Source organism: Onychomys torridus, chromosome 16, assembly GCF_903995425.1.
Source record: "Onychomys torridus chromosome 16, mOncTor1.1, whole genome shotgun sequence".
Classification (NCBI taxonomy): Eukaryota; Metazoa; Chordata; class Mammalia; order Rodentia; family Cricetidae; genus Onychomys; species Onychomys torridus.
The window spans coordinates 6,201,846-6,225,976 of record NC_050458.1 but is presented as its reverse complement, the minus strand read 5'-3'; the positions used below and the strand labels follow the sequence as shown (position 1 = coordinate 6,225,976).

General features: G+C 46.0%; 1 protein-coding gene across 3 annotated transcripts in view; it reads right to left on the bottom strand.

The window, feature by feature from the left end:
- Window positions 1–8,822: 8,822 nt before the first annotated feature.
- Atp6v1c1 (ATPase H+ transporting V1 subunit C1) overlaps window positions 8,823–24,131 on the bottom strand; it is a 36,849-nt gene continuing 21,540 nt past the window's right edge. For all 3 annotated transcript variants that reach the window (XM_036207665.1, XM_036207664.1, XM_036207666.1), the window contains exons 7-13: window positions 22,651–22,749; window positions 20,734–20,802; window positions 14,217–14,309; window positions 14,025–14,118; window positions 12,241–12,338; window positions 10,358–10,484; window positions 8,823–9,067 (exon numbers count right to left, since the gene is read on the bottom strand). In XM_036207665.1, coding sequence (XP_036063558.1) covers window positions 8,972–9,067; window positions 10,358–10,484; window positions 12,241–12,338; window positions 14,025–14,118; window positions 14,217–14,309; window positions 20,734–20,802; window positions 22,651–22,749 — 676 coding nt within the window. In that variant the 3' untranslated portion in view covers window positions 8,823–8,971. The remainder of the gene's footprint in view (window positions 9,068–10,357; window positions 10,485–12,240; window positions 12,339–14,024; window positions 14,119–14,216; window positions 14,310–20,733; window positions 20,803–22,650; window positions 22,750–24,131) is intronic.

Sequence of the window (24,131 nt, the reverse complement as noted above, 5' to 3'; positions counted from 1 at the left end):
GTGTCCAGAAGAGAGCAGCTGCCATTGCTGTCTAGAAACCTTGTCTGTCTCACAGACATTTGGAACTGGTTTGTGGAAGGGATGTGGAGTGGTTTGGAGCTAAAGGAGCCCTGGGGTGCTCCAAACAGCTTAATGTGTGTTTATTTATTTAATTTTGGTGGGAGTTTAGGAGAGCAGGATGTTTTCTTTTTAAAAATGAAGACAAAGACTTAGAGACTTCAGAGGGGTCCCTGTCAGCAATTGGATGGCGCACGCCTTTGATCCCAGCACTCAGGAGGCAGAGGCAGGTGGGTCTGTGAATTTGAAGCCAGCCTGGTCTACAGATCGAGTGCCAGGACAACCAAGGCTGTTAGGTGGAGAAAACCTGTCTCGAAAAACCAAAAAAATAAAAAACAAACTTTTTTTCCCCATCTCTTAGCATGGAGGATGGAGTACATTGCTGCTTGGGAGTCTGTACATTTTAGGGCAGATATTGTTTGCACGCCTCGCTCAGTAGTTCTGATTGGTCTTGAGCCCAGAGCTCCACCTGGCTCTGCTGAGATTACAGGCCTGCTCCATCACAGCCCAGCTGTACCACTGGATTTTTGACTCCAGATTGTCCTATGGCTGGACAAGCTTTTGTTTATGTTCATGACAGTGGGGGAATTTTAAAAAGGTCTCCATTCTAATAAACTCTTGGAACATGTGAGAGAGGAAGGCATGGGGGTCTCGAATACAGCAGGCTCCCAGGCATCCTGGGGACGTGTTCAGTACGGCAGATATTCAAACTCCTCTGTAGCCGTGGTGAAGGGGCCAGGATACACCTCCAGCTGGCAGCATCTGAAGCCCAAGGGCCATGGAGTCACAGAGGTTTACATCAAGGTTCCAGGAAGCTCTAGGACAAGTAATTGTGGTAGGGCCTGACTGCCTGAAGGGCCTTGTGCCCCTGAGGGAAGCTGTGAGGCTGAAGCCTGTGTTGTCAAGGAGACCCCAGTATGCTTCAGATACTTCCAAGGCAGGGGGAGGCTGGTCCAAGACACAGGTCACTTGTGCCACAGGCCGCCGCGAGCCACAGGGGTGGGGCCACTGAGTCTTTGAGTCCAGATCACTGCGTCGTGGGTCTATGATGCTGGACAAAGAGCCACAGGATTTGATGCTTTCCTGCCGGAATCTGGTCTTATGTTTTCCCCATCTCTCCTTGCTATGCCCGGTTCCTCTTTTGGAATGGGAAATGTTTACCCTGTCATTATATGTTTGATACACGCACACATTTTTTCTTTTTTAAAACAGGGTTAATAAACTGCAGTGAGTCTCAGAACTTTGGACATTTGAACAATGTTAGAACTATAAAACTTCGGCTCTGAAGTCACACTGAATGCATTTTGCGATATGACTCTATGAGGGTCAGAGGTGGAATGCTATGCTCTGAATGTGAAATGCCCCCATTGGCTCACTGACTCCCACTGGTTTGAACTCTCAGCCCCCAGCTGGTGGGGCTGTTTGGGACATACTGTGGAATGTTTGGGAAGTAGGGCCCAGCAGAAAGCAGTGGTCACTTGGAGGGTGTAGGCCAGCACCAAGTCCAGTTGAGCCATTTCCTGACCACTGCCAGCAGACAGGAGCAGGCCCATCATGCTTTCCCCGCCATGATGAACCTCACCCCCTAAACCCTGAGCCAAGACACTTCCTCCCTGACTGCTTCTCAGATGTTTTATCACACAATGAGAAAACTAACACGTTCCCAAAAGCTCTCCAGTGAGTTCAAGGGCTGCCTGTGCTACACAGCAAGGCTGGTTTGTTTGTTTGTTTTAAAAAAAAGCTGAGTGTGGTGGCAATTGAAGCTCCTGCACTTGCGGACAGAGCAAAGTGGATCTCTCTGAGAGTAACCTGATCTACATCCTGAGTCTATCCTCAGGAAACAACTGCTGAATGAACGCTCCAGAGGCACGGTGACTTGGGCATGGTGTGTCCTGCCCCACAGCTCCTCAGCAGGCAGAGTGCTGAGGACAGAGGACATGGACACTGACCACGGAAGGGATGACCTGGAACGTCGGGTCTGGAAGAAGAGGAAGGTTGGCAGGACTGTGTGGAGCAGATGCCAACAGCAGGAACACACCAACAGAAACAGCAAGTGAACCCTCAATCCTTCACGGGGATGCGGGGACTAGTCATCATCCCCACACTGTGTAGACACAGACTTAGGAGCGTCAATCACTACTGGGAATTCTGCACGTCCCTGGGTAGCTGTTTAATCTGAGTTTCATAGAATACAATTACCTTCAAAGTTATGTCACTTGGGGCTGGAGATCCGGCTGCTCTTCCAAGAGCCTGGTTTAGTTTCCAGTGCCTCCGTGACAGCTCACAACCACCCTAACTCCAGTTCCTGGGGATCCCACACCCTCCTTTGCCCTCTGAGGACACCATACTCACATGTGGCACACTCATACACATAAACAGAACACTCATACACATAAAATTAAAAATTGTGTCACTTGGTTTTTACTATGTTCAGAGTTGTGCAGCCGTTACCAACACCATCTAGTTTTTACCATTTTCTTAAAAACCTCTACCAACTGGTGCTGTCACAAATCTCTTCCTCTTTGGTACCTGCCAACCACTAAGCTTTCTGAGTCTACGGAGTTGCCTACATTTCGTATAATGAAATCATGTGATTTGTGTGTGTGTGTGGCTTCTTAGCATGTTTTTAAAGTTCATCCACATGTTTTGCGTGCTTTAAACTTCCTAAGTTTTTGTGGGGTTTCAACTTTATTAGGTGAGCTCAGCACTTAAGAGCACTTGCTGCTCTTCTGGAGGACCTGGGTTCAAATCCCAGCACCCATGCCTCTAACTCCAGTTCCAGAGACTCTGATGCCCTCTTCTGTCTTCTGCAAGCACATCAACACACATGCAGACAAAACACCCATATACATGAAATTTAAAAACAAAAAAAAATGGTTCCCATCAAATTAAAAAACAAGCATTAAAGAAGATTCTGAACCAGGCGGCAGTAGCACACGCCTTTAATCCCAGCACTTGGAAGGCAGAGGCAGGTGGATCTCAGTGAGTTTGAGGACAGCCTGGTCTACAAAGTGAGTTCCAGGACAGCCAGGGGCTACACAGAGAAACTCTGTCTTGAAAAGTCAACAACAACAACAAAAGATTCTGCTTCCAGGAAGCACAGAGAAGCTAAGTTGAAAAGAGAGATCCAGTTTGAACAAGAGGCCTCTGTGGGAAAAGATCTCCTCATGATTCACAACAGCAACCAGCCATCTCCTGCCTCAGAGCTAAGAGGACTAACTTGAGGTAAGCAGAGATGGGGACCCAGTGGCCACGCACACTGGAGAAGGCACACAGGCAGCAGAGATGGCACAAAGTGGGGAGACCCAGAGCAAAGACAGGCGGCAGCCCAGGCTGCAGACGCATGGCTCTTGGCCCCGCAACCCCCAACCTGCTGGGAAGTGGTAAGACCCTCACCTGCACACCACTGATCAACATGACCCCTTTCCTAACAGAGTACCTCTTCCTGAGGGCCTCTGGGCTTCCTGGAAGAGGCCTTAACACCTCAGCATTCTGTGAACTGCAAATCCGATCAGTGTAGACCAATAATGTAGTTCAGGGACCTGTGCTGAGCATCTTCTTGATGTCTCCCAGAGCTGGTGCCTGCCCTGCATAAACAAATGCTAAGTAGGCGTCGACTGACAGGAAATTAGGCTCCCATCAGAAGCACACAGCTGTGTTTTCAATTCTGCTGATTCAATAGTTCCCATCAGAAACAGCATTTGGTCTTTCAGCAACTGTGTAGCCTCGTGGACGGAGGCACAAAACGTACGCAGTGGCAAGCCAAGGCGATCAACAGTGACTCAGAGCCCCTTCCTCTCCTTGTTCCTCAGACTGCTGAGCAATCCAATCTGGCACTCAAGGCACAGAGAGAGGCTGCCTCTTCCCGTTACAGGAACATCAAGAAAAAGAGGCCAATGGACACAGGCTATGTGGCAGCACAGGGGTCATGGGCTCAGAACAGGTGTCGCCACCGCATGGCCACGAGCCACGGGTTACTAACTGTATTAAAAGTCAAATGTCCATTCCTGCCACGTTAGTGACATTTCAAGTGATCAAAGGCTATGGGCATTCACCTGGCAACACAAACCAACACCATCTAGAGTATCATCAAAGACAAATATTTTGGACAATGTTATCTTCAGCTAGGCCTACTGTGTGGTTGGATTTGAAAAAGGAAGGGTCTACAGGCTGAATTTTCTGGATAGGCACACGACACCGCGTTACTGTTTCTTCTTGTGATCAAACACCTGAGAAGATCAACTTAGGGGACGGAGGCTCATGTCGGCTCACAGTTGAAAGGGATTGCTCACATGGTGGAAGGACATGAGGTGGCAGGGGGCACGGCCTGACTGTAGGAGCACCAAGTCCTGGCACACCCCTGCTTTCTCCGCAAAGTTCAGTCTGCAACTCCAGACCACAGGAGCTGGGAGCAATGCAGGGCTCCCAGTACCAGGTCAGTAACTACAGCCAACGGTTTGATATATGCTCGACACACACACACACACACACACACACACACACACACACACACGGGATTAAGTCACAGAATGAATTGCTTAGTGTTTTTTAGAATTTTTCTATTAATATGGTTTAATGAAATACCCCAGTCAGAATGCTGCTGAGTGTGAGCTTCCCTTAATCACACACACATTGCAGAACCAACCACCTGGGCAGACAACAAGCACCGTGCTTACTTTTCGGCAGCATTAGAGTGCCCTCTTGTGGCAGCACACAGCCCTGCATGGTCATAATTTTACAGAAACAGAAAGGACTCTGTGCTTTGAATAAACAGAAACTCTGTATAGACCTCCACTGAGAGTCAATCCGAATATAAAATGGGTGCCTGTGAAACAGGGGGGGGGGGTCTGTGTCAAGGGGAAAGGAACCATGGGAGCAGAGTAAGTCCCCTTTAAAGAAAGTTGCCACAGCTTATCCGCTGAGGTCAACCACGTACCTAGTTACCAGCAAAAGATGATGAAATCTTTAGATGATAGTCTCGACACTTCTCTTCTCCTGATCACATGACCACCTCCAAGCTCCAGGTGGAGCTGTAATTATTCCTTCATTGACAGCGTCTCCTTCCACTTTCTCCCTTCTATGGTTTTCTCATACAAACCATTCATTCTTTCCACATCTTACTTTCTTTACATTTCATAAACATATGGATCAGTCATGGCAACAGGTTCTCAACGGAAAGATAAAGTGTGGTTTGATTCACTGTTTGATACACTGAAGCCTTGTACACAACACCATCTGTATGCAGACCAGCCTGAGGAGGCAGGGCGCTCAGAAGGCTTTGTGGGTCAGACAAGATGGGGCTGCGACCCCTGAGTGATAGGATTAAAGGTGTACACCATCACACCAGGCAGTAATTAATTTTTAATTGAGCGCTTATCTCTAAACTGTAACATTTTCCACAGAACACAATACTGTTACAGACTTCCCACAGCAAACTATCTTTCACTGATTTACTGCATTTGATTTTAATTAAGAAACTGAGAAGCGATTTCTTCTTTTACTGATGTTAATAAGACAATAACCCTATATTGTTCCAAAGGCAGCAAAGGTCTTCACTGTAAGCAGTCTGTAATATTTCTACACGTGGTTTTTCACCTTGTGCACATTTTCTTAAAATGAAAAGGAAGACCATAGTAAACTCTCAGAGCTACAATAATTTCTATTTCATTTCCACTGTCTGAGAGTATAATTTAGAGAGTAGGCAGGCTGGGTGGTGATGGCAAACGCCTTTAATCCCAGCACTTGGGAGGCAGAGGCAGGTGGATCTCTGTGAGTTCGAGGCCAGCCTGGTCTACAGAGTGGGTTCCAGGACATCCAGGGCTGCACAGAGAAACCCTGTCTGGAAAAACCCAAACCAACCAAACAAGAAGAAAAGAAAAGAAAGAGAGCAGGCAGAGGTGTTCACACTGCTGAGTCAATGTCCACAAAGTCTATCTCTGAAGATACTACTTGATGTGTGCTCACTCCAAAATCCACTCAGGACACGGTCCATAGAGGCTCGTTTAGGAGCAGCTTCAGCAGGCTTGCATAGGGAAACAACCTCCGGGCTGGTGCTGTAGGTTATTCCAGTTAGCATGCATCAGCTAAACACAGCACAACCCACCATCCAAGACCTGCTCTCGGCCCTGCCAGACACCAACACAATCTAGTACTTGGGTGTCCGTCTTCCAAACCCACTTAATCTCTACCGACAGGTACTGGTGGGGAATCTCAGCGATCACAAATGTTAGGTTCAAATATGACTCCGACTCAAAGCTTGTCATTTGAGTCACTTCCAAGTTGTTAGGACTGGGGAACGTAGCTCAGTGGTGGGATGATTGCCTAGCACGTGTCAGGCCCTGGGTTCTAGTCCCCAGGACCACACAATCAATCAATCAATCAATCAATCAATGAACACATACACACACACATATATAAAGACATATTTTGACTTTTAACTTCTTTGTGAAACAGGGCCGACCAGTCCTCCCATCACCACAGAGAAAGGCTGAAGCAACAGGTATGAATGGTCTCCAAGTGTTCCAGACATCTCACAATTGCCTAGGCTTCACACAGGAGGGCACCCAGGAGACCCCTTGGGAAGGCAAGCAAGCAGGAGCACCTTCCCACAGTGGCGGCCACCATCAACACTATAACACAGCACACAGGCTGAACTCCATGACAGACACTGCAGCAGCTCTAAGACTGCTCCCGACAGACTCTAACCCTACTTGTAGGCATTTCTAACCTGCAGACTCCCATCCATGTGAGCCCCGAAGTTCCCCTATCAGTCACAGTGAAGCAGCTCCCAGCCCTAAGAAAATGCGTGTTAAGCTCTCTCCAGGCAACACTTGGCACCCTCTTGCATGTGGGTCAGTTACTCATGACAGCCTTTATCACCTCTGCTGGGGCTGGCCTGGGGTGGAGAGCTCATGAGGAGCAGAGCTGGGGACTGACTTTATACACTTAACAACCGAAGGGGCAGTAAAGTCCCAGAGCTTCAAACACATAATGATTAACACCAGAGCACAGTCCCTACCCAGACACAACCGTCAAGCCATCGTGTGGCCTACCAGTCACTAACTGAACACACTTCCTTACAGTAGAGACTATCCACATCCCTCAGATACTAAGGTTCAAAGAACACTTGCAAAGTAAGAAAGAAAAACTCAGAGAAATTTCTAACATTGAAATGAAAGCTTTTCAGTTTCCTCTTGTCTACAGGAAAACAAAAAATAAAACTGCATCCCTACCGGGTGTCATGGCCATGCCTTTGATCCCAGCTTGAGGCTACACAGCAAGACTGACTCCACAACAACCACATCCGCATTCCTAACATGTCTGGAATTCAGAGCGGAGCGCTGACACTCATTTGGCAGCATGTGTCAAAATGTTTAGAGACCGTACTATTCCAAGTGCACACAGACGTATGTTCACAAGGACGTGTCAAAAGTAAAAGTGCAACACTTTGAATACCCTGAACACGCAGCACTGACTTCTGTGACGGACACTTGGTAGAACTGCATGATCAGGAAGAGTGAGGAGCTCAAGTCTCACAATGTGACCTTGGATAAACCACTAATCCAGACAGCAAGTGACAGGAGTGGGCAGTATCATCCCTGCTTCATTCAAACCAGCTCAAAGTGAGGGGTGGAGACGGAGGGAGGGAGGGAGGGAGGGAGGGAGGAGAGATAGACAGACAGATAGAAAAAGGCACAGACTTCCCGAGGGTCGAAAGAGAGGGACAGGGGTATCTCTCACATTTCCTACTTTGTAGACATTGTATGTCTGGAGTCAGTAACTACTTACAAAACAAAAATACAAAACCCCAAGTAGCAAAGATCTCGAAGACTAATTTTCTAAAAGGGATAGAACAGTGCAGACTAGTTCTCCCACTTGCAAAGCTGTGTGTCCACTGAGTACAGGATTACCACAAAGTCCTACTCTCAGCGTGCTTTCTAGATTTTAGCCAAGTCATTCTTTTCAGGAATTTGAAAGGCCAATAACGGCTATCTTCAGACAATGTAAGAATGATGAAATCACAGTGAGGCCTTTATAAGTACGGATGTTAGGAAACAAAGACTTAGACAAAACAAATGACCAATGCTGCATAGTTTTGCTACACTTTATTCTGGCCCCACTTTTTATTTAAGAAGAACTAAGCGTCCAGTGTCCAAATATAAATATCACCATGTGTTGGAAAAATAACCTTCAGATTTGTGCTCTGACCTCAATTTGGCACAATTAAATCATATGCAAGTCAGACACAAATGCTCACAGCTTGGCAGTAGTGGAGTCCTGAATGAAAGCAGCCCACCGTGTTAGACTGTACCTTCACTGAGCCCGCACTGCAGGGAAATCCTCAAGTCACACACACAGCACACTGTGCACTGCAGGGAAATCCTCAAGTCACACACGCAGCACACTGTGCACAGGTTCTTTTATTCAGTCCTGTGGATGTCAACGGTGCTGACAGACAGATAGTGTTGGGAAAATTAGAAGTGCACACCTGAATGTTGTCACATTGCTCTACATCACGACTTAGTAACTAGTGAACAGTTATGTCTACTAAATACAGTGAACAAAACGGTATGTTTACACCATTCTCCTGTAAACAAGGCTGTGCACATAGTAACACACAGAATTATGCATACCATGATATCAAGGAGGAAAATACCTCTTTAAATAAACTATTCTATTTATAAATAAACTCTGATTTTTTTCAGTACACATTTACAGACCTGATCAATAAAAAGAAACAATATATATATATATATTTTTTTCCCTTTAAAAAGCAAATGTTGAGATATGGACCACATGAGAAGATCCACCTTGAGAAAGGGTGAGGAGCAAGCAGAGGGCATGAGAGTTACGAGGATTAATCCTGTGTGCACACACCAACACAAGAAGAGGACTGTCTAGGAGCAGCTCATTTTTACTTGAATTCCAGCAAGTTGCAATCAATCTTGTAATACACATAGGGGTAGTATTCTTGCTGACTCAGGTTTAGGCCAGGAATGTCCATAGGAGCCTATGGAGAGACCACAAACGCAGTTAGGTACTTACAGGACCTCTTATGGACACCTCATCGGGGCTGAAGTTATGCATTTATACTAACTTAATCTGACCAGGCACTCACTTTGCTTCAAGTGTGGGCAGACCCTGAGGCTGCTGAGTCACGCTGAGTCACACAGCCAGCAGGAAGGTCAGACTAAGCTCCAATGCTGGAAACTGATCCGTGACCTTCCTGTGTTTTACTGTGTAAAACTGCGAAAGTTAACTTTTTAAATCTTGGGTTTAGGGGATAAGGCTTACAAAATGTAGTATCCAAATAAACCAAGTGAGGTTTTAAAGATTCTTACACCTTGTAAGAATTTACTGAGAGAAAATTTACTGTACCAAAAACTTAGGGTTCTTATTTTCTCCAGGATTTTATGAAAAGATAGCAAGTCATTTACTGCATTTTCTCTTCCAAAAAAACTAATTTTTCATTATTCTGGTATATGCATGAGATACTACCATCTTCAACTAAAGTGAAAAACAGCAAGCTATGGGAAATTTAAACTGCAAAATAAAAGCCCACTAATATGGTGTAACAACAAAACTATACACACTGTTTGTGGTGTTCTGGTTAAAAGCTAATGACTGGGCATGAAGAACACTGGCTCTTCCTCCAGAGGAACTGGGTTCAACTCTGAGCACCACACACTGTTCCCAACTCTGCTGAACTAGGGATCTGCCTCCCTCTCCTGGCCTCCCTGGTGTCAGGCACTCACTGATATACAGAAATATATGCAGGCAAAACACACATAAATATAAAACTCTAAATTGTTCATCTGAGCCAGAGACTCCAGGGAGTAAAGGTACTAGCTGCCAAGCCTCCTGATGACCTGAGTTTGAACCCTGGGACCCACCCACATGGTGGAGGGAAGTTACACACACACAAACACACACAGCATGTGCGTATCCTCCCCAAATAAATAAAAACATAAATTGCTAATCTATTGACTCCATTATTTCTACCAGACAAAATTAAAATAACTTCCTATTTTCTCTGCAATCTATATTGTTTAAGAACGACGGGAAGTACTGGGTGTCTCTGAACATCTGCAGCTTAAACATCTAATACACAGCAAGATAAACGATGGGCTGCTAGAACACCAAGAACAGCCACATCTAGTATATGAACAAAGAAAGTTCTCGCTGAGTTTACCTAGAGAGCCACTCAGGGAAGACATGCCCGGGTCATGGCCGCCTGCTACCCTTTCCTACCAATACTCAGACAGCAGCTCCCCCATCTCCTGAGCCTACAGGTACTCACATCGATGATAGCAGCCGCACTGCTGTCGAGGTGCTTGTACAGTTCATGTAAAACTTCCCGTAGTTTCTTCACTGTTTTCTTGTTAGGTTGAAGGAGCATCGCTTGGAAGTTCACCGGCAAGCCATACCTTAAAAAGCAGCAGAACCAGTTGGGTAGCACAAGTGCGCACACACAGACATTTTCTTTTCAGAGCAAACATCCTCCTGCTTCTCTGAAAGGCTCTTCATGGACACGCATGTCTCGTGTTAAATACTCCCTTTACAAGTCAGCCACCAGCCACAGAAGTTACACCAGCATGCCCACAAACCTCTGTGTCCACCAGAAGTCCGTCCTGAAAACTGAGCCACTTCAGGGGCGGTGCCTCACCCTGTGGTCTCAGCGCTGAGGAGGCTAGGAAGGGCTTGCTAAGTCTGAGGCCTAAGCTGCAGATGGGAAATCAGGCAAGCCAATCACTAGTAATTAATTTTCAATTTCACAGTAATCTATGAATATGCCAGTACATAAAAATAAAATAGGGCTAGAAGGTATGCTTGTAATTAAAAATTGAGACTTTCCATACTTACTTGAAACATTTTTAAAAATTTAGGGATGAGAAGCATGGCTACAGGTAAGTTTTTAAATGGTTTCTAATAGGAGCAGCATGTGAGAGGCTCAAAGGGTATTGTTATCTTAAAATCTACACTGTACATCAAAATACATGCAAAATATCTGAAAAAAAATCTTCATTTAAAACAAACATTGGCTTTTTTTTTTTTTTTTTTTTTTTTTTTTAAAGACAAGGTCACTGTGCAAACCAGGCTGGCCTTGAGCCCAGAGACCTGCCTGCCTCTGCATCCTGCCCGCTGGGATTAAGTGTGCGACACCACATCCAACTTGGTTAATATTTTGTAGTTAATTTTGCACTTAATTACAAATCATGTGCCACACACAGATATACTGAGTGAACTGAGGACCACAAAAACAATGGTGACCCCATGGAGCTAGAGCGATGATGTCTCAGGGGTGAGAGCACCGACTGCTCCTCCAGAGGGGCCTGAGTTCAAGTCCCAGCACCCACATGGCAGCTCACAACTGTCTGTAACTCCAGAGCACCTGAGGCCCTCTTCTGGACTTCACGGGCACTGTGGTATACAGACATGCATTCAGACAAAATACTCAGACACAATAAATAAATAATTTTTTAATGGTAGTGCTCCTTAATGGAGCTCCAAGTTTCTTTCGCTTAGTGTTAACCATCCCTGTGCGCAGTCCTGGGGTTTCCAGCAGAGCTGGAGCAAGCTCACCTGCACCTCCAGCCTTATAAATGTCTGACCCACATACTCACTCATAGTTTATGACACATGATCACCATGGTAAATGACCGAGTTACTGGTTCTCTATTTATCAAACTGCACTTTGGATTAGTGGAGTTCAGGCCTTTCTCATGACAAGCTTTACAGATTCTACTATAAAAGGTTGTGCTATATCACACAACATCTCCAGACTGCATCAAAGGCCATGTAGGACAAGCATGACGGCACACACACATGGAGGCAACTCAGGAGGCTGAGGCAGGAAGATCAAAGTGTGAACCAGCCTGTGCTACAAATGAGTTCCAAGTCAGCCAGAGGAGACTGTATCAAGCAAAACAAGTGGCCATGTTGAGTAACTGGCCAAGCACAGAGCACATTCAGTGTCCTCCACAATGAGCTCGCTGACTGCACAGACCTACTCTCCTTACATAGCACATGAGGCAGAGTGAAGCAGGGAAGAAGCCTCTCCTGAACCTGGTGCTGGAGGACAAGCTTGTGTGACCCTGACAGTCTCTGCCTCTTCATAGGGCTGGACTGCATGAGAAAGAGGGACACTGAGCTCTGCGGCTCCAACTTTCTCAACTGTCTTACCTTAAAACCGACTCGACAAAAACCCTCAATGCTTTTATATGAATCCACGCAATAAACGCCTCACTGAAATTCACTTTCAGCCACCGCACAAGTGGTCCCTTTAAAAAGAAAAACACAAAATTACCACAAATTTGGTTTGCAAACAGCAGTCAGAAAGTCAAACATCTGGCCACATTATCAAAGTTTCAAACATTATGCTGGACACCCTATTACCTTCCTTCCTGCTCTTAAATGAAAGGCTGAGCCAGTACTCTGTACCCTCAACAGACTCTACAGTGAACCGGGCTCAAAAACAGCAGAAGGCACGGCTTCTTGAAAGCAGTCTAAACTGGGTTGAAAGCTGTAGCACAAACGCTTGAACACACAACATAACACCCAGCATATCTAATGCACTTACGAGAACTCAACCTGAAGCTTCTTGGGAACACAGCCATTCCCCAGCCCTAGCTCCTAGTGTTCTAGTCTGTGAACAAGGACTTGTCCTGAGGCCCTGAAACGTGCTCGTGTTGTACATTTTTCTGTTTCTATGACAATGCAAGCTCCTGTTGAACTTAAATGTTGAGCACAATTAAAAACTTCTTGAAAGATGTCAAACAATAATACCCCTCCTGTCTACCTATAAAGACATCATTACTGACTCATTAGCACTTAGGTTAGGTAATAATGTACAGGACCATGTGGATGTACCAAGCAACTGATTCAGGCAAAGAGGATACAATTCAGTGAAAAATTCTGACCAAAATGTTTGCTCTTTGAGCTGCTGTGGCCAAGAGCATTGACAACACGTGCTTGATAGAAGGCAAAGCAGGTGGGGGGACAGTGAGCGGCACCCATGTCTGTGTCTGTGTCAGGAGCAGGTGGGGGACAGTGAGCGGCACCCATGTCTGTGTCTGTGTCAGGCTGTTCCCTGGTGACGGAAGAACATCTGGATTGGACTCGGGGTGTGCTTCCAGAGGCACCTCCTTCACACAACCCTGAGCTTTTGGGAATCTACCCATCAATATATATTCTAATCTGTTTTTGAGACAAGTTCTCACGCAGCCAAGGATGACCTTGAATTTCCTGATACCCCTGCCTCTTCCTCCAGTGCTGGGATTACAGGCATGTGCCACCACAACCAGTTTTTGTCAGTGTGGCACTGTGGCTTTTATGTGCCAGTGAAGCACCCTACTGAGCTACATCGTCAGCCCCAATACTTATATTTTTCTAGCACCAAATTATAAATTGTTTTTTCATAATGTTTCTCTCTGAGACTTCTGGGCTTTCAGTATCTCCAGAATGTATTTTTCCATTTCCCTAAGACTCAAAAGCAAAGTAAGCTCTAAAAAAAAAAAAAAAAAAAAAAAAAAAAAAAATCCAATGAAGATTGCAAAAGGAGGGCATGGCTCAGGGGTAAGAACATTTGCTGTGTACACACAAGGACCTGAGGTCAGATCTCTGGATCCAGGTTTAAAAAAAAAAAAAAGCCAGACATGGACACATCTTTGTAACCCCAGTGCTGTGGGAACTGGTGACAGGAGAGATCTGGTAACTGATGGCTGCCTAGAACACCAACACTCTGAAGCTGAGGCAGAATCCCCAAGAGCTCAAGACAGCTCTGGGCCACACGGAGAGGTCTGCCTGGACTATGGGATGAATCCTGTCTCAAAAAAGAAGTGGCAGAGCACAGTAACTAAGATCAACTCTCGCATGGAAAACCAGAGCTTTGTCTGTTTCCAAGTCAAAGACAGGCAACACTACTTCGCTTCCCCTGGACACGGACAGCGCTAAGGAACACCACATACAAACTGCTTCTTCTTGTCCGTAGACAGCCTGTTCATTTCTTCTTTATCGGCCTTCATCTCCTCCTCGTTATACTGGAAGTCACGAACTATGAACCTAAATTTGGAGGAGGAAAACAAATTTATCCACACCATATATAGCAAATGCAACAGATTAAAATTATATGCATACATTTATGAGAGGGATAGACTTACTTGTTTTCTCTGGCTTTGTGTCTGAAATCATCAACAGCTTTTCTAAACAAGGTGACGTTACAAAGGTAACTGTCTTGGTCCTCTGAAAGAACACTAGAGGGGGAAGTCACTGTGAGTTCTAGACATACTGTGGATTTCACATGGGGGAGGGAGGGACTGGAAGCATGCTCACTCTTCACCTGCATGCCTCCATCAGGGAAGACACTCTGTCTGGCATGCTCTCTGGTTAGGATGCCCGAACACCCTCTCCTCCACTCACCAGCTAACAAAACCAAAGGGGCATGCTGTTCAGTTTCTACATCAGGCTGGTTGGTCAAGCTGTCTGTTCTTGTCTCATGGACTATCCCTCTTTCCAGTCCAATCCAGCCAGCCACCAGGGCCTGGCTGCACACGGCCATCACCTCATACCCCAGGTATTCATTCCCGTTTCCCCATCACATCCCTAATCAGAATTTCACAAGCAACAGTCTCAACAGCTCTGAATGAATACACTACTGTGTGTCAGGCTCCTTTTTAGGCTGTACAGTGTCAGTGAGCTCATAACTTCCAGCCACAGCTCCATGGACATCACTACAAAAACCTTTCCAGACACGAGTGCCAGGAAACTCTGCCACGGAGATGTGTAGTGTAATGCCTGGAGCAGGCCACTGTTGGGAAGGGTGAGCTGTGTGACGCAGACAGTGGGAATCAGCGTTTAAAAGCACCCACTGACTCCACATGAAGAGAATCCCATGCACAGGGGCTGTAAAGCCACATTCAGCATGTTCAACAGCCAAGGCCCAGGGTGAGTGATGTCACTGAGGGTGGGGCCTCTTCTACCCTTCACACCATGAGGATTTTCTAATGTTTAATTTATCATTTTGTAAAAGAAAAACAGTTTCTGAAGTATAGGTGATACACAAATTCTCCATCTTCAGTGTGTGCAAGCCAGTTGCACACCCACAAAACATCTCCACACTTAAGGTAACAAATATCCATCCTTCTGAAGTTGCCTTGTGAAGGGTTTTTCTTTTTATGTTTATGTTTTAGTTTTTTAAGAATACTTTTATTGGGGGGGGGGATGCTGCACATCCAAACGCACCTCACTTGCATATGCCTAAGGAAAGTGTTGGATGCCTTTGAGCTGGAGTTACAGGCAGCTGCGTGCCAAGGTGCCAAGGTTACAGAGTGAGGTGCAAGTCTCAAGCAAAAAGGAAAAAAATCATGCTTCATTTTTAAGTGTGTGTGTGTGGGGGGGGGCATGTATACTAGGTGCTTTCCTGGAGGTCAAAGGACAACTCTTTCTGCCATGTAGGTCCTGGGATCTACTCAGGTCATCAAGCCCAGTGACAGCAACTTAGCCACAGAGCCACCCTGACAGTTTAAGTAGTATTTCTTCCTGGTTAAATATGGACTTGAACTCTCTCCAGATACAGTGTGAGCCAGAATTATGGCTGCCGGGAGGCTTAATTTAACCCAATGAGCATAACAATTACTACATGAAAATAGATGAACTGACTGTTAGGTCTGCCTTGGGACATTTCAGTGACCCTTGCTGGAAGCAGACTTTCTAGAGCCCCAGGCTCTTCCTGCCCTTCCTGATCCCTTGCCTCTCTAAGGCTTGAGCCGGCCATCTGGTTCTTCCCCCTGCTTTAGACAGCACTCTGGCAACCCTAATCCAGAACACAAGAGAATTCTGCACACGCCTAGGACAATCTGTATGTACATCCTACCACTCAAGCCTACTAAACCAATCCTCAGAGACTCCTGTGAGTGACTTCTAGGAGGAAGGTACAGGTTAACCAGTGAGCTGACCCAGTCTGACTTTTCTAAGTTTCTGGTGCAGGTCACTGAACCCAGGGCTGCCCACATGCTGGATAAGAGCTCTTCCACTGAGCTACCCCTCCTCCCCAGCCTCCAATCAGACAAGTTAAGAAGCAGAGACCTTGGGTCCCAGCACTCAGGAGTTCCAGACCAGCCAGGGTGACATAGTGAAACCTTATCTCAAACAAACACCAAGAGACAGAAAGGGAAGTGCCAAGTCTCCTGAGCATGCGTGTCAGCCAAGAGGTTGAGGTTCAGGACAGCACCAACCGCCCCGCTACAGCTTCACACCATCTACACCAACCGCCCCTGCTACAGCTTCACACACATCTACACCAACCCCCCCAGCTACAGCTTCACACACATCTACACCAACCTCCCCAGCTACAGCTTCACACACATCTACACCAACCCCCCCCAACAGCTTCACACACATCTACACCAACCTCCCCAGCTACAGCTTCACACACATCTACACCAACCCCCCCAACAGCTTCACACACATCCACACCAACCTCCCCAGCTACAGCTTCACACACATCTACACCAACCTCCCCAGCTACAGCTTCACACACATCCACACCAACCTCCCCAGCTACAGCTTCACACACATCTACACCAACCCCCCCCAGCTACAGCTTCACACACATCTACACCAACCCTCCCCAGCTACAGCTTCACACACATCTACACCGACCCCCCCCAACAGCTTCACACACATCTACTCCAACCTCCCCTGCTACAGCTTCACACACATCTACACCAACCTCCCCCGCTACAGTTTCACACACATCTACACCAACCTCCCCAGCTACAGCTTCACACACATCTACACCAACCCCCCCAACAGCTTCACACACATCTACACCAACCCCCCCCAACAGCTTCACACACATCTACACCAACCTCCCCTGCTACAGCTTCACACACATCTACACCAACCGCCCCCGCTACAGTTTCACACACATCTACACCAACCCCCCCAGCTACAGCTTCACACACATCTACACCAACCTCCCCAGCTACAGCTTCACACACATCTACACCAACCCCCCCCAACAGCTTCACACACATCTACACCAACCCCCCCCAACAGCTTCACACACATCTACACCAACCTCCCCTGCTACAGCTTCACACACATCTACACCAACCGCCCCCGCTACAGTTTCACACACATCTACACCAACCCCCCCAGCTACAGCTTCACACACATCTACACCAACCCCCCCCAACAGCTTCACACACATCTACACCAACCTCCCCCACAATAGCTTCACACACATCTACACCAACCCCCCCAGCTACAGCTTCACACACATCTACACCAACCCCCCCAGCTACAGCTTCACACACATCTACACACTTCCTATATGCAGCAGGCCTCTATCATCTAACATTTGGAAACTTTAATTATTAAACAGCGAGGCTCTGTGCACTGACAACGAAGGTGAGAAGACCAGCTGTCAAAGCCTGATGACCTGGAGCCGACAAGGTGGGAAGAGCAAACCGACCCCACTGTGTGTACACACACACACACACACACACACATACACACACACACATACACACACACACACACACATACACACACACACATACACACATACACACACACACACACACACACACACACACACACACACATACACACACACACACACACACACACACACCCTTCCCACATTCAGGTTTGAGGGCAGCATTTTTATTTTAAAAGTTAAAATACACAGTATTATGTTTCATTACGGCATTTTTCCGAGGACAGTATTTTAAAGTTTTTTCTTCTACTTCAAAATTCATCTTTCATGGAGCATATCTTTAATCCCAGCACTCGGGAAGCCGAGGCAGGTGAATCTCTGTAAGTTCGAGGCCAGCCTGGTCTACAGAGCGAGATCCAGGACAGCCAGGACTACATAAAGAAACTCTGTCTTGGGGGGAAAAATCATCTTTCATTCATTACTCCCAAGACTCATCATTGATATAGCAAGTCTTTTTTAAAAAAGGACTGGGACTGGGGATTTAGCTCAGTGGTAGAGCGCTTGCCTAGCAAGCGCAAGACCCTGGGTTCGGTCCTCAGCTCCAACAACAACAAAAGACCAACTCAGTGCGAGACGATGTGAGATGTCTATGAAGCTCAAGGAGTGAGCCACACGGCCTACAGAAGGAGCAAGGCCGAGATGAGCCCAGTGACGTCCTCCAACAGACCCTGCCAGAACTCAGTCACCACGGTTGCTGAGAACAGGACTGAGTTATTTCCTGATATATCTTCATTTAAGTTTTTAAAAATTAAAAACAAAACAACAACAAAGAAATTGTAATAAAATCTGGCACAAAGGCAAAACAAAGGACATTTATGACAGAAACAAAAAGTGTCAAGCCGGGCAGTGGTGGTACACGCCTTTAACCCCAGCACTTGGGAGGCAGAGCCAGGTGGATCTCTGGAAGTTCGAGGCCAGCCTGGGCTACCAAGTGAGTTCCAGGAAAAGGCGCAAAGCTACACAGAGAAACCATGTCTCGAAAAAACAAAACAAAACAAAACAAAACAAAACAAAATGTGTCAAGCTTGCGTGGTGAAACTGGCCTATCGTACCAGCCCTCAGCAGTTAGAGGCAGGCAAATTAAGAGTTCAGGGCCAGCCTAGGATACATGAGAACCTGTCTCAATAAAAATGGAAGGAAGGAAGGAGGTAGGTAGGAAGGCCAGTTAGTTGGTTGGAAGGTTGGTCAAATGATATTATCCATATTTTTTAAATATTTATTTTTAAGAGTACTAGTGTTTGCCTACATATATACCTGTGCACATGTGTGTGCCTGGTGCCATTGGGAGTCAGAGCCCCTGTAACTGGAGTTACAGATGGTTGTGAACTACCATGTTGGTACTGGGAACCAATGCTCTTAACTGCTGAGCCACCTCTCTAGTCTCGTTACCATCCATATTTAACTGACTTAATCTGAGTAAAGAAACAGTGGCTGCCTTACCAGGCTGAGATGAGGTTCAGAATAGATAACACATACCTAGCATGAGACAAGTTCTGGGTTTGACCCCCAACACCACACACACAAAAAGGAAAATGTCAGCAGTAAGCTGAACAACTATCTTCATCAAGCCTGCTCTTTCCTGAACAGTGAGTGTCAGAGCACTGCCCCCAAGCCTAGCTCTCCTAGCCGGTTCATGTGAACTGCAGGCTCCTCCTGGTGCTGCTAAGCTGGTTCTATGTTCTCCATGGACATTTAGACAGCCACATTAGTCAGTGATGCCAAGTGCACTTTACACTTGAACCTGGTGGAGTGGATGTTTACCCTGACTGAGGTGGGGCTGGGGATCCAGAACACCACTGGGACAAGTATTGCCTGAATTGAATTCTTCTTCCTTTAAACTATTAAAGTGATTAGCAAAAGATCTAACTCTCTGAAATAGTATACTTAAAAGGCCTCCTTTCAAATTAGGGCCTACTCCCTGTCCTACACAGAACCCACACCCAACCCTGAAGCCTGCCTTTGCATGGCTACCTCTGGAGGACACTGCACTGACCCTTCACGCTTCTCCTAGGTACCCGCTTCCTAGATACCATGTCAACCTCTGAGCTCAAATGCCCTACTGAGAAGTTATTACTGGTCAGGAACAACAGTCCAGATGAGAATGTGTGCCAAGACACAACCAATGTCTTCAGCTTCCCATGTAAAAAGAGTTGGTTTTAGTGAAGGGTATTACCTCAGATGGAGGGGTCACAGTGAGCTCAGGCTATAGCTCCCAGAGGATCAACACTTGTCAAGTGCCAATGGGACAACCCTGTATTTTATATATGCTATCACGTCTGTAACCTCCTAACTTAGGTCATCTGAGAGGAGAAAATGAGAACCAGACAAGTTCAAAGACTTGCCCAGGTCACCGAGCAAGTTGAGAAGAACCTCAATAGAGTCTATGATTTTCCATTACACTAAGCTAACTCCCAATGAACTAGACAAGAAGTACTCCATGGCCTAACCTTACTAACTTCACTTCCTCACTATCTTCCAGACCTTCTTCTACAAGAACATCTGGTAGACAATGGCAGGCATTGGCTGCTAACCTGGGTCATGAGCTTGGCACTGGGAACTGAAATCCACATGCATTAGACAGCTTCAACACGGCGTCCTCGTCGATGAGGAAATGAGCTGCCTAAACTGGTCCACACTTCACAGCACTGCTTAAGTGACAGACAGACAATACACGCCCAACTTGCAACTCAACCGTTACTAGAAAGGCAAGCATTCTGTTGCTTTGTCAGGACAGACAGATCTGGCCTCAACTCTCCTCTCCAGTGACAATGGATCTGATCAACACAGCCTTCCAGGAGCTGCCTGGTGACTCCTTTGTAAGGTCAATGACATCAGTGCCTAGTGGGCAAAGTGCACAATGGACAAGGCTTCAGAAGGCAGCAAGGTGTGGCAGAGAGAGTCCTAGTCCTGCCCAGCCAGAGTGTGACTCTGGGCAGACAACTTCATCTCACTCTCCGCAAACTTCTCCATCTACAGAAATGAGGGGTCACACTGGCTGCGCCCAGTTCCTTCTAGACATAAAATGATAACAGAGATGACAATTACCAAGTCAGCTGACGCTCTAAAATTACAGGTTGACTGCAAAGGAAACACAGACCACAAGGGTCTCCTAATCCCACAAGCTGCAGGAAGACTTCAAGGGAACAAAGGGCTATTGCTGGATTTTTACTTACTTGCTGGACCTGGGGACCACCATCTCTGCCAGCGTTTCATACTGCTTAACCCAGTCGTTGTGGTTCAGCCTGCAGAAAAGGCACAGGAAGCATGGGGGATGAGTCTTACTTCTGCCATGCCCAGGAAGAGAAACCACGGATAGACAGGAAATGTGGCTCCAATAAAATACATCACAGATATGCAGCAAAGCCCCAGCCTCCCACTGAGCACATGCCTCACCTACCAAGTGAAGCAGGAAGTGCTGACCGCCCGCCTCCCTCAGAGCTAATGACTGTCACAACAGAGGCTCAGCCGAGAGCCTGGTTAAGGTGGCGAAGCACCGGACAGTCTCTGTTCTTAAAATGCATGGTTGAAAACCATACCTCATTTTAAAAACAGAAGAGGCCATGGGAAATCACTACCACTGGTGGTCATTACAAAGGGCTGAATCAAACTCTGTGTACAGAAAACGGCATTCCCCGGGAGGTAGGAGGAACCGAGTGGCAGTAATTGTGCATCAGCTTTTGGAAAGGCCTCAGCTTTGGGGGCGTGGAGGGACAACTATGTATGATTTACAATAAAGTGTTTGTAAGCATGGCTAATTCATTATGTAAAGTGACCTACAGGGCTCCTGTCTCCAAAAGCTGAAATTTTCTAAACACAAATTTTAAAGAAAGCTAAATAAAAAAAAAATATGGGCAAAGATTGTTGAGACCAAGATTGGAAAAAGCACAGGGACAAATAGCCAAACAAATGGAAGCACATGAATTATGAACCAAAGGCTGTGGAGCCCCCAGCTGGATCAGGCCCTCTGGATAAGTGAGACAATTGAATAGCTTGAAATGTTTGGGAGACATCCAGGCTGTGGGGCCGGGACCTGTCCTTAGTGCATGAGCTGGCTGTTTGGAACCTTGGGCTTACACAGGGACACTTTGCTCAGCCTGGAAGGAGGGGACTGGACCTGCCTGTACTGAATCCACCAGGTTTAAAGAATCCCCAGGGGAGTCTTGTCCCTGGAGGAGATGGGAATGGAGGGGAGGAGCTGGGAGAAAGGTGGGGATGGGGCGGGAGGGGGAGGATAGGGGAACCCATGGCTGATGTGTAAAATTAAAACACAAATATAATAATAATTTTAAAAAGGAGAAAAAAAGATTATTTTCCTGTAAGCTATAATATCTAAGATAAATACAAATTTTGAATAAATAATGTGTTCCAATGTGTTAGTAAACAAAATTTTATTTGTGAATTACTGTGGCTTTAGTGCTAACAGCCAATGGACATGGTATAGCTGAGCAGTTATGACAGCTGGGAGAGCCATAAAGACTATGCAGCCCTTAAAACACAGTCTTCATCTTTTCTCCTTTTGGTTTTTTGAGACAAGGTTTCTCTGTGTAGCTCTAGTTGTCCTGGAACTCACTCTATAGACCCAGATTGGCCTAGAACTCACAGAGGTCTGCCTGCCTCTGCCTTCAAGTGCTAGGATTAAGGGTGTGCACCACCACTGCCCAGCTCACATTCTTCTTCTTCTTCTTTTTTTTTTTTTTAAAGATTTATTTATCATGTATACAGAAGAGGGAGCCAGATCTCATTACAGATGGTTGTGAGCCACCGTGTGGGTCCTGGGAATTGAACTCAGGAACTCTGGAAGAACAGCCAGTGCTCTTAACTGCTGAGCCATCTCTCCAGCCTACATTCTTCATTCTTACAGGGCTCAAGTTCAAATATTTTTCAGAATAACAAATTCAATGGCTTGATTTTGAAAAATCTGAAATACGTATTTTTGAAAGTTGAATAACAAAATTATTTATCTCTTAGTCAGCCAAGCCTACCAATTTATAACTGATGTCTCCACTACAACATTATGAACCAAATTGTATGTGCCACGTGAACAAATGTTTTGTTCTTGAGTTTTAGGGGCTCTTTGGTAACAGACATACTTGGGGACCACCACCAGCAGTGTGACCAGGTACTCTGAGTCAAGAACAAAGTCATCTTTCTTCACGATTTCCGCCAGGCTCCGAGTCAGCAAACTTCCCCTGAAGATAATGAGAGGACAGTCACTGGTGGGAAGTGCACACTTCCATGGCAAAGGAAAGAAAGGGGCTGAACACACGTCATAAAGGCTCAGTGCTTAAGAGTACTTGTTCTTGCAGAGGACCCGGGTTCAACACCCACGCGGAGGCTCAGCTGCAAGGGATCTGACACCTTCCTCTGACCTCCAAGGACACCAGGCACACACCGGTGCACAAACATAAATGCAGGCAAAACAGTCACACACAGAAAATAAAGTTTTTAAAATTTTATTTAAGAAGTCAACAGTTAGCCAGGTGTATCCTACCCCTGCAACTTAAGAAGTGTCAATGTTTGCCAGAATTCCCCTCTAATGTCTAACTTTGTGCTTATTTTAATTACTGTAACTCAGCTCTTCTCATAATTACATACCTTGACTGAGAAAGTTCTAGTCATCAGATACCAGTCTGTTTCATAGCAATCATGAAATTATGTCATCTAAGCACAACCTCTGTTTTCCTCCCTTTCCCTAGATATCATGTGATACCAGACAATTTTGGTTAATTAACACAATAATCAACTTTCAAATCAGTTTTCATTTGGTCTTCCAGTAATGAAAACGCCTTGTCCTGTTTGTGCCACAGACCATCAGCTTTTTCCTTGGACTATGATACAACTCTGAACAGCTCTGCACTTGAAACTACACTTGGCGGCCAGACAGATGGCTGGCTCAGTGGTTAAGAGCACTTGCTGCACCAACCATGTGGACTTGAGTTCAGACACCAGCATCCGTGTAAGGAGCTGTGCACAATCATGCACATACCTATAACCCAAGAACTAAGGGGCGTGGAGACAGGATGACCTGAGGCCCGAAGAGGGTGACAGAAGAGAGGACCTGATGACTTCCTCGGTCTTCCACATGTACACGCAAAGGTGCGTTGCACCATTCACTCAAACACCACACTCACATACATTTAAAATAAAAACTGAAATGAAAAACTTCACTTGTATGCCCCTCCCCCAGAACCGACAAAACAGCCCCCCAACTACACTTGCAGTAACACTACAAGGAGGTCAACCAATACGGTTGCACTGCTTCTAAAATCTACACCTGGAAAAGAGAAAGCAGAAATAACCATTACAGCATAAACAGGTTATTATATACACATCTTTTAAGTGGCAGGTGATCAAATGGCAATAATTGATTTGATTTAAAATAATTTTACACCATCTTCAGTGAGATATCAAATAGATAAGGAAATAAGCCAGCATCCAGGTGGCAAGTAAATTTATGAGAAAGTTTAATGAATCAGCTTCACATCTGTTCTGAATTGCTCAAATTCTGTAAAATTAGTGAACTTCCTCCATGAAAAATTTTTAAAAATTATTAAAAAGTATCCTTGTGTAT